This window comes from Gorilla gorilla, chromosome 7, assembly GCF_029281585.2.
Source record: "Gorilla gorilla gorilla isolate KB3781 chromosome 7, NHGRI_mGorGor1-v2.1_pri, whole genome shotgun sequence".
In the NCBI taxonomy this organism is placed as follows: domain Eukaryota; kingdom Metazoa; phylum Chordata; class Mammalia; order Primates; family Hominidae; genus Gorilla; species Gorilla gorilla.
The window spans coordinates 11,894,163-11,907,514 of NC_073231.2; the positions used below are offsets into that span (position 1 = coordinate 11,894,163).

The 13,352-nt window shown below is 37.2% G+C and overlaps 1 protein-coding gene across 1 annotated transcript; it reads left to right on the forward strand.

The window, feature by feature from the left end:
* The first annotated feature begins 210 nt into the window (after window positions 1-210).
* On the forward strand, window positions 211-7,580 carry DEFB130B (defensin beta 130B). The gene is given in 3 exon segments (XM_055349375.2): window positions 211-268; window positions 7,401-7,431; window positions 7,433-7,580. Coding segments are annotated over 3 exon segments (237 nt in total).
* The last annotated feature ends 5,772 nt before the right edge of the window (window positions 7,581-13,352 follow it).

Sequence of the window (13,352 nt, forward strand, 5' to 3'; positions counted from 1 at the left end):
GAAAGGGTTAGTAATCTGGTTTCCTACAATTAGGTTAATTTGTCACAAAATTTAGAGACCTTCGAGTTTGGAAATATTCCAACGGAAGCTGTTTTATTTCCTTTCTGTTAAGCTTCACTGAGCAAGAGGAACCTCAGGCCCCCAGAATTAAATAAAAGCCCCTGTGTTCCACCAGCCCTGATCACTCACCTCTCTATTGAACACTCAACCATGAAACTCCATTGCCTTATTTCTGTTCTCCTCCTCTTTGTGATTTTAATACCAAAAGGTAAGATGGTGAATCATTGTAGAAGTCTATTGGGACGCCTAGACCGGAAGAGGTCTACTGAGATAATTATGCTGTGGCCATCCTAACTCAGACCCCAATTCACAGCCTTAGGAATTCAGAAATCCAACATGCTTCTCTTCTTTGGTACTAATGAGGCCACAATTGAGAAGCAGGACAAGGAGTTCTTTCAAAGAAAATGGGGGTTCAAGAGCTCGATAATTAGAAAATGGGGCCGAAATAGAGTTAGGGGTATAGAAGCTTTGATATGTGATTTAAAGGTTAGTAAATAAAGCAAACAGCTATCATCAAGGTTTCACTCTCCAAAAAGGAGAGTGAAGATGATAGTTCTTGGTTCCAACTCGGTAGTGGATGGAAGTGATGTTGAGTCTATTGGTGAGGAATATTTGTAAAGGGTAGCAGTTAGGCAAATAAGACAGAGTTCAACAAGAAAATTTTGCATCAAATTATAAAAGACCGATAGAAAATTGGGAACAAGGGAATTTGGAAAAGAATAAACAGTGGCATGAAGCTTTAATGGCAAAATTTTAAGCATAAGACAAATAGTACAGAAAACCCTCCAGGACTCATAGTTGCATCCTTAGGGTCCACGATTCAGAAGCTTAAATATCGAAATGTAGAATCAAACTGAAAAGGGAATATAGAATCAAACATCTTCAGGGTGTTTCATCCAGATCCTGATAAGATATGATAAAATTATGATCTCCACTATTAATAGTGGGATGTTCATAGCCCCCAAAATAAAGTGTGTGGTCAATGAGCAAAGATCTCTTCCTCCCCTTATCTCTGAGATTATTTTTTAAATAATTTCAACCTATATTGTAGATTCAGGGGGTACATGTGCATGTTTGTTATGTTGGTATATTTTGCGGTGTGAGGTTTGGGGAATGATGGTAATCCCAGCACTCATGTAGTGAGCATAGTACCAAATAGTTTTTCAATCCTTGTTTTCCTCCCTCCCCACTCTAGTAGTCCCCAATGTCCCATCTTTATGTCCATGAGTATCCAATGTTTAGCTCCCACTTAAAAGTGAGAACATGCAGTATTTGGTTTTCTATTTCAGCATTAATTTGCAGTCCTCCAGCTCATCCATGTTGCTACAAAGGATATGATTTTGTTCCTTTTTATGGCTTCATAGTATTCCACGGTCTATATGTACCACATTTTCTTTATCCAGTCCACCATTGATGAGCACCTGGGTTGATTCTGTCTTTACTATTGTGAGTAGTTCTGGGATGAACATAGGAGTGCAGGTATGTTTTGGGTAGAATTATTTGTTTTCTTTTGGATGATATACCCAGTAATGGAATTGCTGGGTGGAATGGTAGCTCTGTTTTAAGTTCTTTGAGAAATCTTCAGACTGCTTTCCACAGTGGCTGAACTAATTTACATTCCCACCAACAGTGTATAAGCACTCCTTTTCTCCACAGCCTCATCTGCATTTCTGTTATTTTTTGACTTTTTAGTAATAGCCATTCTCACTGGTGTAAGATAGTTCTCATTGTGGTTTTGATTTGCATTTCTCTAGTGATTAGTGGTGTTGAGCTATTTTTCATGTTTGCTGGCTGCTTCTATATCTTTTTTTGAGAAGAGTCTGTTCATGTTTTTCATGTCTTTTCCCCACTTTATTTGTTTTTTGCTTGTTGATTTAAATTCCCTGTAGGTTCCGGATATTAAATTTTTGTCAGATGCATAGTTAGCAAATATTTTCTCCCATTCTGTTGTTTTCTGTTTACCCTGTTAATGGTTTCTTTTTCTCTGCAGAAGCTCTTTAGTTTAATTCGGCTCTACTTGTCAACTTTTGTTTTTGTTGCAATTGCTTTTGAGTACGTAGTCATAAATTATTCCCCAAGGCCAATATCTACAATGGTGTTTCTTAGATTTTCTTCTAGGAGTCTTATAGTTTGAGGTCTTACATTTAAATATTTAATCCATCATGAGTTAATTTTTTGTATATGGTGAAAGATAGGCATCCAGTTTTATTCTTCTGCTTGTGGCTGGCCAGCTATCCCAGCACCATTTATTGAACAGGGAGTCCTTTTCCCGTTGTTTATTTTTGTCAACTGTGTCAAAGAGCAGATGGTTATAAATGTGCAGCTTTATTTCTGGGTTCTCTATTCTGTTCCAGTGGTTCATGTGTCTGCTTTTGTACCAGTCCCATGCCCTTTCAGTTACTGTAGCCTTATAGTATAATTTGGAGTCAAGTAGGATGATGCCTCCAGTGTTGTTCTTTTTGCTTAGGATTATTTTGGTTGTCTGAGTTCTTTTATGGTTTCATATGAATTTTAGAATAGTTTTTTCTATTCTGTGAAAAATGTCATTGGTAGTTTGATAGGAATAGCACTGAATCTATAAATTGCTTTGGGCAGTATGGCCATTTTCACAATATTGGTTCTTCCAATCCACAGCAGGGAATATTTTTCTATTTGTGTCATCTGTGATTTCTTTCAGTAGTGATTTGTAGTGTCACTTGTAGAGATCTTTCACCTCCTTGGTTAAATGTATTCATGGGTATTTAATTTTTTGTGTGGCTGTTGTAAATGGGATTGCATTCTTGACTTGGCTCTCAGGTTGAACATTGTTGGTGTATAGAAAGGCTACTGATCTTGTACATTGATGTTGCATCCTGAAACTTTACTAAAGTTGTCTATCAGGTCCAGGAGGCTTTCAAAGAATCTTTAGGGTTTCTTAAGTGTAGAATAATGTCATCAATAAAATGAGGTAATTTGATTTCTTCTTTTCCTATTCGGATGCCTTTTATTTCAAAAGGCTGATTGCTCTGGCTCATATTTCCAGTACTATGTTGATTAGGATGGTGAGAGAGGGCACTCTTGTTTTGTTCCAGTTCTGAGATTCTTTTAAGTGCAATCAAAGCTACTCAATTGTTTGATCTTTACCTAATCTGTGGACATGTTGAGATCCACCTCACATATGATTGCCTCCTTCTGAAGGAGCTTATGCAATTCCGATTTGGTTCTCAGCTTTGGTCAGAAGATACAATTGAGGTCAGATACACTTGTAGTGACATGTGATATGAAATTATATGATTGTAATAATTTCAAATTAAAATAAAACTTAGTGGCAGTTGTTTTTATTTTAGAGAATAAAACCCATGTACAGATAAAGAATGTGGTTTTCCTCCGATCACATAGGTAGTAGCAACATTGCAGCTAAAAGCAAATCTCTTTAATCTGGGTCAATGTGGTTTTTAATCAATCCATAGGTGTAGATATGCATGCAAAAATGATAACTCTGATTTCTGCCAGACTTTTTTCTCAAAATCTTCTAATTATATATTGAGGAAACTAAGGAGGTTTTCTACTATATGTGACAACATGGATGAACCTGGAGGGCATTATGCTAAATGAAATAAGCCAGTCACAGAAGACAAATACTGCATGATTGCACTTATATGAGGTATCTAAAATAGTCAAACTCATGGAAACAGGTAGCAGAATAGTGGTTTCCAGGGACGGGAGGGAGGAGGAAATAGGGAGTTGCTATTTAATGAGTAAAAGTTTTCAGTTTTATTAGATGAATAAGCTCTAAATATCAACTGTACAATGTTATATCTATAGCACTTAATTTCTTAAGAAGGTAGATCTCACTTTAAGTGCTATTACCACAATAAAATAAAAGATGAAGAACAAGAGGTTATTTGAGGTTGAAAGCTGAGTTAATCTCCCCACAAATACGACAAGAATCCTTTAGAGGCCTGCCTTTCAAGCCGTGATATCTTCCTGGAGGAATAGAAATATCAGCCCTTCTTTCTTCCTTCCAAATCAGTTATACCAGGAAGAAGGATTAAACAAAGGTCCTATAATTCTGCACAGGAGGGAATCACTTTTGAATAGCCAGGTTTCTTGTGATCAGAGGATATTAAAACCATACATAAAGGTCAAAATACCTTAGTTGTGCATATTGAGATGTTCTTGGACACATTATGAAGTGGGACCCAGAACACTCAGGTCGAAAAATAGGAATTTCATTATCAGTTTTGTATGGTCTCTTAGTACTGAATAGTTAATTGCTGAGCTGTCTATACAATTTAATAATACTGCACTCCAAAAATTCTGATCTTAATCTCTGCTGTGACTGTTGGGCATGTAGAATTTATCAGGTGTCTAGAAGCATTCCGATAATCTTAGAAATTTTATAACTCCTATATAACTTTTATGTCATAAAATTTCTTTTAAGAAAAATTGAGTGGCTAGATCGTGAAGAGTTTTGTTAAAGACATTTTTACACCAAAAAAATCCAATTAAGTAAAAAATGTTATTGTTTTCATGAAAAAAATTCTCCAAAGAAACTATATAAGCTGAAATATTAGTTTATCAGCTTAATGTCTGATGAATATTAAGTTATAGCTACTTGAATATATGTTTTTATATATCCTTATATTTAATCCAAAAAGAGTCCATGGTATCCTATAAAAAATTGGAATAGTTCATATAGATTTATATGTACACATAAACATACATATATATGCTGGGAATATGAGTCTGAAGAGGTTAGAAAGGCATAAATCTTGGATTGCTGCATTAGCTGTCTGAGAATTAAGAAAATTATAGCATTCTTCTTACACTGACTGTGGAGAATAACATAATATCTAAATACATGACATTGGACAGGAGCAGAAGACAGCTTGAACTCACGTTATGTAGAGAAAAGGAAACTGCACTTCTATTTTTTGATTGATAAAGTTCCAGGCAGAGCCTGTTCCATTTAAGTCCTCTACATCATCCAAAAAAAAAACTTAAAAGTTACTGACTCAATGAGTTCTAATGCTAAGAAAGTTATATCCTTTTAGAAAGTAGATGAATGCGCTATTAGGGGTCTTTTCCAGTGTGATTCTAAGTCCTTCTCACTGCATCCACAGAAATTAATGTTGTGATATAATATGAAGTGAACATCTAAATTGTTTCTTTTTCCAAAGGCACTTATTAAATATGCATCCTTTCATCAACTGCCATGTGATATAACCATTATAACATATTAACGTCAAATAAATTCTAAAGTGTATTAGAGAGTGCCCCTCTTCTTTTGCTCTATATGTATATACTTCTGTCAATAAGTCTGAAAATAAATGTGAATATCTGGGAAGAAATTTCCTTCCTCATGAATGAGGAATATTAATCTGAATATGAATTAAGTAATTTAATCTTATCTTTTTGACTTAAACTAGTGCCCTTGGCATGATGATATGTCACAGTCATCGGTAAAAAGGGAGATTATAACTCTTTGGCTTCATGCTCAAAGCATACCTCCTTAAATTAAGCTTCCCATGTAGCAAGAAGCACATCACTGGTAGGATGAATTGTTCCACTCCTTTTGAGTGAAGCAAGGGACATCTCCCAAATAGAGGAATTGGCACTGTCTTAGGCTACATGCAGTGTCAGTAGGCTGAACTTTACCGTATAGTGGGTTACGCATCCTACTGAGAGGAAGTTCTCTCTTTTGGCTTCAGCTGAAGATTCACATTCCACCTCATTTTGCATGGGATGCCTCTAAGTTCACACGCATAGGCCTCCTTGATACCATACTCTGCCTCTGACTATATCTTTCCCAGTACTAATAACCCCTGATTTTAGCTTCATTTAAAAAGTCTGACAGTGTTGCCAGATGTTAAGTGTATGGATGAAGTTATCAGGGAAAAGACCAACAGTTAGCAACAGGTCTGCTATGCTTCTGAACATGAAGCCTGTGTTCTGTGTAGACAATGCAGTTGAACCAGCGCCTTCCACAACTGGCTGGGGAGACTTCAGGTCTCTCTCTGAAAGGCAGCCACTTTCTCTTCCACAACAGTCTTGGAAAAAAGAGAGAATATTACAAGATATTACCCAACTCCCCCATCATGATATTCTCTTGCGCACAGAAACCCTGAGTTTATGAACTGCTAGTCTGATAGTAGAGTATAATACCAGACTGCACTAGGTTGAAGCTTCTAACAAGAGTGGAAGACAATCTTGCATAGGTTATGAGCACTCAGTTCCAAAAGGCTGCATTGGTTTTTCTGGCTATGGATCTATTTCTACAGAATAGAGAAACAATAATGATAGCCTAGTTTAAATACAAAATGATAACAAACAACAACAAAAAGATTAAGAGCTGAAACGGCCACCAAACTGTTACTCATCTACAGAAGCAAAGAAGCCAGAGGTAGAGGCCAGTAAAAACAAAATAAGATCCAGGTGTGTTAACAGGATGGTTCAGGAACTAATGTCTGTTAATGAACATCAGCAAAAGTGTTTTTCTTATATAACATCTGCAGTGATATACAGTAGGAAAAATAAACTATGGTTGTGCTGAGAAGGCAAGAGAAAGGATAGTAAGCATAGAGAAAACTACTGAATTAGAGCACACCCTTAGCTATATGCTTCTCAACAACCAGATGAATTAAGAGAACATGTGGATACACTTAAGGGAAAATACCTTTTAGCTCTGTGACTAATTCTCTCCAGGTGTCTGTCTGTCTATCTATCTATCTATCTATCTATCTATCTATCTATCTATCTATCCATCCCTCCATCTATCTATGAGGTATTGAGCAACATAGGAAAGGTATTTCTTACATAGTTCTGAAATGAGGAAATTAGTTTAGATAAAATCTCAAGGATTGATAGGCTTTCTATGAAAGGAGATGAAGATATGCACATGAACCATTTGATAGGGATGATGTATGCACAGATGGGAATTTGGAGGGACACATACTTCCTTTGAGACTTTCTTAGTGGTGGCATTGTTGGTGTTTGGTGCAAGACAATTCCTTAGGTGAAAAATTTAGCAATGCTGTGCTATCTGCTAAATACCAAAGACACCTTCCCTAGGCATGGTGGCAAGAACAAATGGTCCCACACATTTCAAAATGTACTGCGCTAGGGGAGGACAATCCCTTTAAAGGATTTTAGAAATTGGCCTATTTCCTCCAAGGTGTATATAATCTACAATCTTAGCGGCCTTACCATAAAAAGGTGCTGTTTCTGTCTGCGGGTCTGATCCTTTCATATAGACAATGTTTTCTTTCCTATCCCAAAGCCAATCTTCTGGGGGTTTATTGTTTTATGTCTATTTTCAATAGTGAATTAATTATGTTCTTAAATATCTTCCTGTGTAGGAAAGACTGGCATTATTCCGGGACAAAAACAGTATTGCAATGAAAGGGGTGTGCAGAGACAAACTATGCAGCACACTAGATGATACCATTGGTATATGTAATGAAGGAAAAAAATGTTGTAGAAGGTGGTGGATACTTGAGCCCTATCCAACTCCGGTTCCCAAAGGAAAATCTCCTTAGGTGGGAGCAAACGTTAAGCCCTTTGAACTCCAGAATGGATGGATAAATTTTGCAGACTCCTGTTTAACCCAATTTCTTATTCTTCCTTGACTGGAAATAAATGTTGTCCTAATCCCACGTGTACTGACTGCCTCCTGGAGCATTTCTTCTTGATGCACATGCAAGCCTCTTAAGAACTATAAGAATAAAATAAATAACAGAAGAATCTCATACCCTATAGGTACTTATAAAAATATGTTTCTAAGAAAAAAAGATAAAAATGTTAAATATGTAAAACAATAAGAATATGAAGTATCAGTAGGCAGTGTTTGATTATTTGAAGTGCAATGTCAGTCTGCTTCCTCATCCAGTTCTGAACAAGTATCATTTTCGTTACTAATAGAGACCTACTTAGATAATATGGGTTAAAGCCTGCTAATCATGTGACCTTGCTAACATTGCACCTGAGAATTAGGCGCATGACCATTCCAGTCATTCCAGCACTTGAAGCAGGTCTCCCCTCTACTGCCCCCTGCCCCTAGAGAAGTAGAAAAGAAGACCCGCTTTCTACAAGTAGGCTCACTAGGAGGAGCTGTAGAGCTGAAGAGTTGCCAACTCAGCATGCCTGGTTAGTTCTTTCCAAACTCTCCATCAGATAACTCCATTTCTTGGGGCCAAGAAAATTAAAGGGCAGGGAGGATACCAGGAGTATGACATGGCATGAGTGTCACAAAGATGGAAAACATCTAGAATGAGGCCAAATTACCCCACAAACAAAATTCAAGAGTTTGTATTTTTTTAACCACAGAGCTTATGGTCAATGAATCAGGGGAGGATGGGTTATCTCCCTATGCAGAGGAGATGTCAGGAGTCTATTAAAATAACTCTAATCTCATCTTCATGGATCTGTTTCTTCAATACTAGTCATTACTTTTTCTATATCTTCTCAGAATCACTCATGAATGGCATGTTACTCTGAGATCAGATTCTAAGCTAATCTCAGAATAATACACTAATACAATTTTTACCATATACATTTTGCACATAGCTGAAAATTTACATCTTCTCTTCTTTGTCATCTTAAGTTATGTGCCACTACATTATCCAGTGTAGCACATTAGAGATTCTTTGATTATTAAATGACATTAAGAGACTTTAAAAGTCATAAATACCCTCCCATATTAAAATGCTAAAAAAGAAAAGCTTCCCACATTTGAATATAAACAAGTGTTCTTATAAAATTTCTAGGCATAAATTGAAGTTCAAAGATTGAATCTCTTCTATCTCTATGTTAAAGCCCAAAGACATTAGAATTCAAATGAATTACTGCCTGAAATTAAATTATCTTCCCCTTGTTAAGTCCAAATTTTTCTATTAAATGTAAGCAAAAAAAAAAAAGTCATCACTCATTTCTTATTCTCCATCTTAGTGAATTAGTGAAAGTTTCTTCAGAGACTTGACATTGAATTAATATAACATCTCAACTCACTGAAGCAAAAAGAATTTTTTTTTTTTTTTTGAGACGGAGTCTCGCTCTGTCACCCAGGCTGGAGTGCAGTGGCGCAATCTCAGCTCACTGCAAGCTCCGCCTCCCGGGTTCTCGCCATTCTCCAGCCTCAGCCTCCCGACTAGCTGGGACTACAGGCGCCCGCCACCACGCCTGGCTAATTTTTTGTATTTTTAGTAGAGACGGGGTTTCACCGTATTAGCCAGGATTGTCTCGATCTCCTGACCTCGTGATCTGCCCGCCTCGGCCTCCCAAAGTGCTGGGATTACAGGCGTGAGCCACCGTGCCTGGACAGAACGTTTTTTATATCTGAGCAAGAAGAAAAAACAGGTAAGGGAAATGAAAAATATAAGGAACAAACAGAATCAGTCCAGAAAGTCTAATTTCTTTTTTTTTTAAGTGAAAGTTTATTAAGTAAAGGAATAAAAGAATGGCTATTCCATAGGCAGAGGAGCCTCTAATTTCTAATTCTGATTGTTTTTCTTAATTTTCTTTCAAATAATACTCTCGATTTTACCATACAGTATTGGCCATTTAATAAAGAAGTTCAGTGACAGACAATACAATATAAAGTAGAGCAATGTGTCTGATCTGCAGCACTGTCAACATTTTGAGAAGAACAATTTTTTTTTTTTTTTTTTGCTGTGGGGAGCTTTCCTGTATATTGTAGGATGTTTAGCAGCCTCTCTTGCCTCTAAAATATTTCTCCCACCTGTGACCAAAAAATAAATAAATAAACAAACAAACAAATAAAAATCTCTACACATTTCTAAAAGTCCTCTGAGGGCAACATTGTCCGTTGTTGAAAACCACTATAGTAAAGAAATTATCAGTTAATGTTGAAAGTAAATAGGAGTTAGAAAATTCACTCAAGTAGAGACCTTTGCCAGTAAACTTTCAAAAAGCAAGACAGCTTCACATATAAAATAATAGATCAGAAAAGTCTTCTGACAATCCAAAGATGAATTATATCTCTTTATCTGAAACATATAGATCTAGAGATAACCCCTTTGGTTTTTTTACTGCTGTGCTAGTTGTTATAAATACCTGACCATATCTTAACCATTGAGATTTTAGGGCAATATTGCTCTGATATCTCATCCAGAGGTGCAGAAATCCACGTTTTAGGGACATTTAAAAGATTTCTGGGAAAAGACTGTCTGTGCCTTTTGATAATAAGACTGGGTGAATTACATGCAATCTGTTGGAGTACTTGACTATATCTTCTGGAGAAGGCCATGTTTACTGTATACAGTGATATGATTCTGTGCTTGGAACATATTATATTGATACTAATTTATGAGGGCATAGTTGATAAACCCCAAAGGAATTAATTTTATTGTTATATAAAGGCAAAGGCAGGCTGGACGCAGTGGGTCACACCTGTAATCCCAACACTTTGGGAGGCCGAGGTCAGGAGTTCAAGACCAGCCTGGCCAACATGGCAAAACCTCGTCTCTACTAAAAATACAAAAATTAGCCAGGCATGATGGTGGGTGCCTGTAATCCCAGCTACTAAAGAAGCTGAGGCAGGAGAACCGCTTGAACCCAGGAGGCAGAGGTTGCAGTGAGCCGAGATTGCGCCACTGCACTCGAGCCTGGGCGACAGAGCGAGACTCCATCTCAAAAAAAAAAAAAAAGACAAAGGCAATACTATATATCATGAAAGCTTGAGATACTCTCAGACCTTTGCCAGTTGTACATTTAGAAGTTCGTTTTGTTCTTTCTATCTTTCTGGAAAATTTGATATGATCGAGACAATAGAGTTTCTGAATAAATGGCAAGTCACAAAAATACTAGAAAATAGTCCAAGTAAAATGGATTTTATTATCACTAGAAAAAGATTGCAATTTCCATATTCAAAATACAAAATAAAATATTGTTGCTGCTGTAAGAACCATAGCTCATATAACCTTGAAAGGTTTTTATATTAGATGTAAAGTAGTATGACACCCAATGATAGACTGTGGTGGGTTAAAGAGCAATACTATGAGCACTAAAGCAACTCTTAAATAACACAACCGTTTAACAAGAAAAAAAATTGACTAACCACAATTACCCAACCACTTGAAAAAAAGAAGAAAAAGAAATCAAAGAACAAATGAAGCAGAACATCTGTAAGATGGCTAAGTAGAAGGTCCCCAGCCTTCGTCCACCCACAGAACACTGATTTGGCAACCATCCATGGATAAAATGTCTTTGTGGTAACATCAGGACCCAGTCAGGAGTTCATGACAACACACTAGAACCCAAGACCAAGGAAAACTGCTTTGATAAGGCAGGCCCATGTCCCTGGGAGTAGGCTCACCAATCATAGACCTGGCCATGAACACAGAAACACCGCCATCTGCCTGTGGACCCTGCTGCAGCCCTGCTTATATGTGGTTCCAGATGTAGCCTCAAAAGTCATTCCCAAAAGTCATTCAGGAGCAGGTTGTTTAATTTCCATGTAATTGTATGGTTTTTAGTGATTTTCCTAATATTTGTCTCTATTTTTATTGGGATGTGGTCAGAGAGTGTGGTTGGTATAATTTCGAGTTTTTTGAATTTGCTGAGTAATGTTTTAGGGCCAATCACATGGTTGATTTTAGAGTGTGTACCATGTGCAGATGAGAAGAATGTGTATTCTGTTGTTGGGTGGACTGTTCTGTAGATGTCTTTTAGGTCCATTTGGTCAAGTGTTGAGTGAAGGCCTAAATATCTTTGTTAGTTTTCTCTCTCAATGATCTGTCGAATGCTGTCAGTGAGGTGTTGAAGTCTCCCACTACTACTGTGTGGTTATCTAAGTCTTTTTGTAGGTCCCTAATAACTTGTTTTATGAATTTGCACACACTTGTCTTGGGTGCATATATATTTAAGATAGCTAAGTCTTCTTGTTGAATTGAACCCTTTACCATTATGTAATGCCCTTCTTTGTCTATCTCTATCTTTGTTGGCTTAAAGTCTGTTTTGTCTGAAATTAGAATGGCAACCCCTGCTTTTTTGTTTCCCATTTGCTTGGCAGATCTTTCTTGGAGCCTTTACTTTGAACCTATGAGTGATGGGTCTCACATGCAATGACACTGAAGACAGCATACATTTGGGGCTTGCTTCTTTATCCAACTTGCCACTTTGTGCCTTTTAAGTAGGGCATTTAGCCCGTTTATGTTCAAGGTTAATATTGCTATGTGTGGAGTTGATCCTGTTATTGTGTTGTTAGCTGGTTATTATGCAGACTTCATTGTGTGTTGCTCTATAGTGTCAATATCTATGTAATTAACTGTGTTTTGTGGTGGCTGGTACTCTTTCATTTCCATATTTAGCACTCCCTTAAGGACCTCTGGTAAGGCATGTCTGATGGTAACAAATTTCCTTAGCATTTGCTTTTCTGAAAACGATTTTATTTCTCCTTTACTTGTAAAGTTTAGTTTAGATGGATATAAAATTCTTGGTTGGGATTTCTTGTTTTTAAGAATGCTGAATGTAGGCCCACAATCTCTTCTGGCTTATAGAGTTTCAGCTTAACAATCCACTGTTAGCCTGATGGGATTCCCTTTGTGGGTTACCTGCTCCTTTTCTCTAGCTGCCTTTAATACTTTTTCTTTCATGTCGACCTTGGAGAATCTGATGACATATGTTTAGGGGATGGTTGTCTTGTGTAGTATCTTGCAGGCGTTCTCTGCATTTCCTAAATTTGAATCAACCTCTCTAGTGAGGTTGGGGAAATTTTTATGGAAGGTATCCTCAAATATGTTTCCCAAGTTGTTTGCTTTCTCTTCTGCTCTTTCAGGGATGCCAGTGAGTCATATATCTGGTCGCTTTACATAATTCCCTATTTCTCAGAGGTTTGTTCATTTTTTTGAATTCTTTTTTCTTTATTTTTGTCTAACTGAACAAGTCTTCCATCTCTGAGATTCTTCCCTCAGCATGGCCTATTTTTTTATTATTATTATACTTTAAGTTCTAGGGTACATGTGCACAACGTGCAGGTTTGTTACATATGTACACATGTGCCATGCTGGTGTGCTGCACCCATTAACTCGTAATTTACACTAGGTATATCTCCTAATGCTATCCCTCCCCCCTCCCACTACCCCATGACAGGCCTCAGTGTGTGATGTTCACCTTCCTGTGTACAAGCGTTCTCATTGTTCGATTCCCACCTATGAGTGAGAACATGCGGTGTTTGGTTTCTGTCCTTGGGATAGTTTGCTGAGAATGACGGTTTCCAGCTTCATCCATGTCCCTACAAACGACATGGAGTCATCCTTTTCTTATGGCTGCATAATATTCCATGGTATATGTGT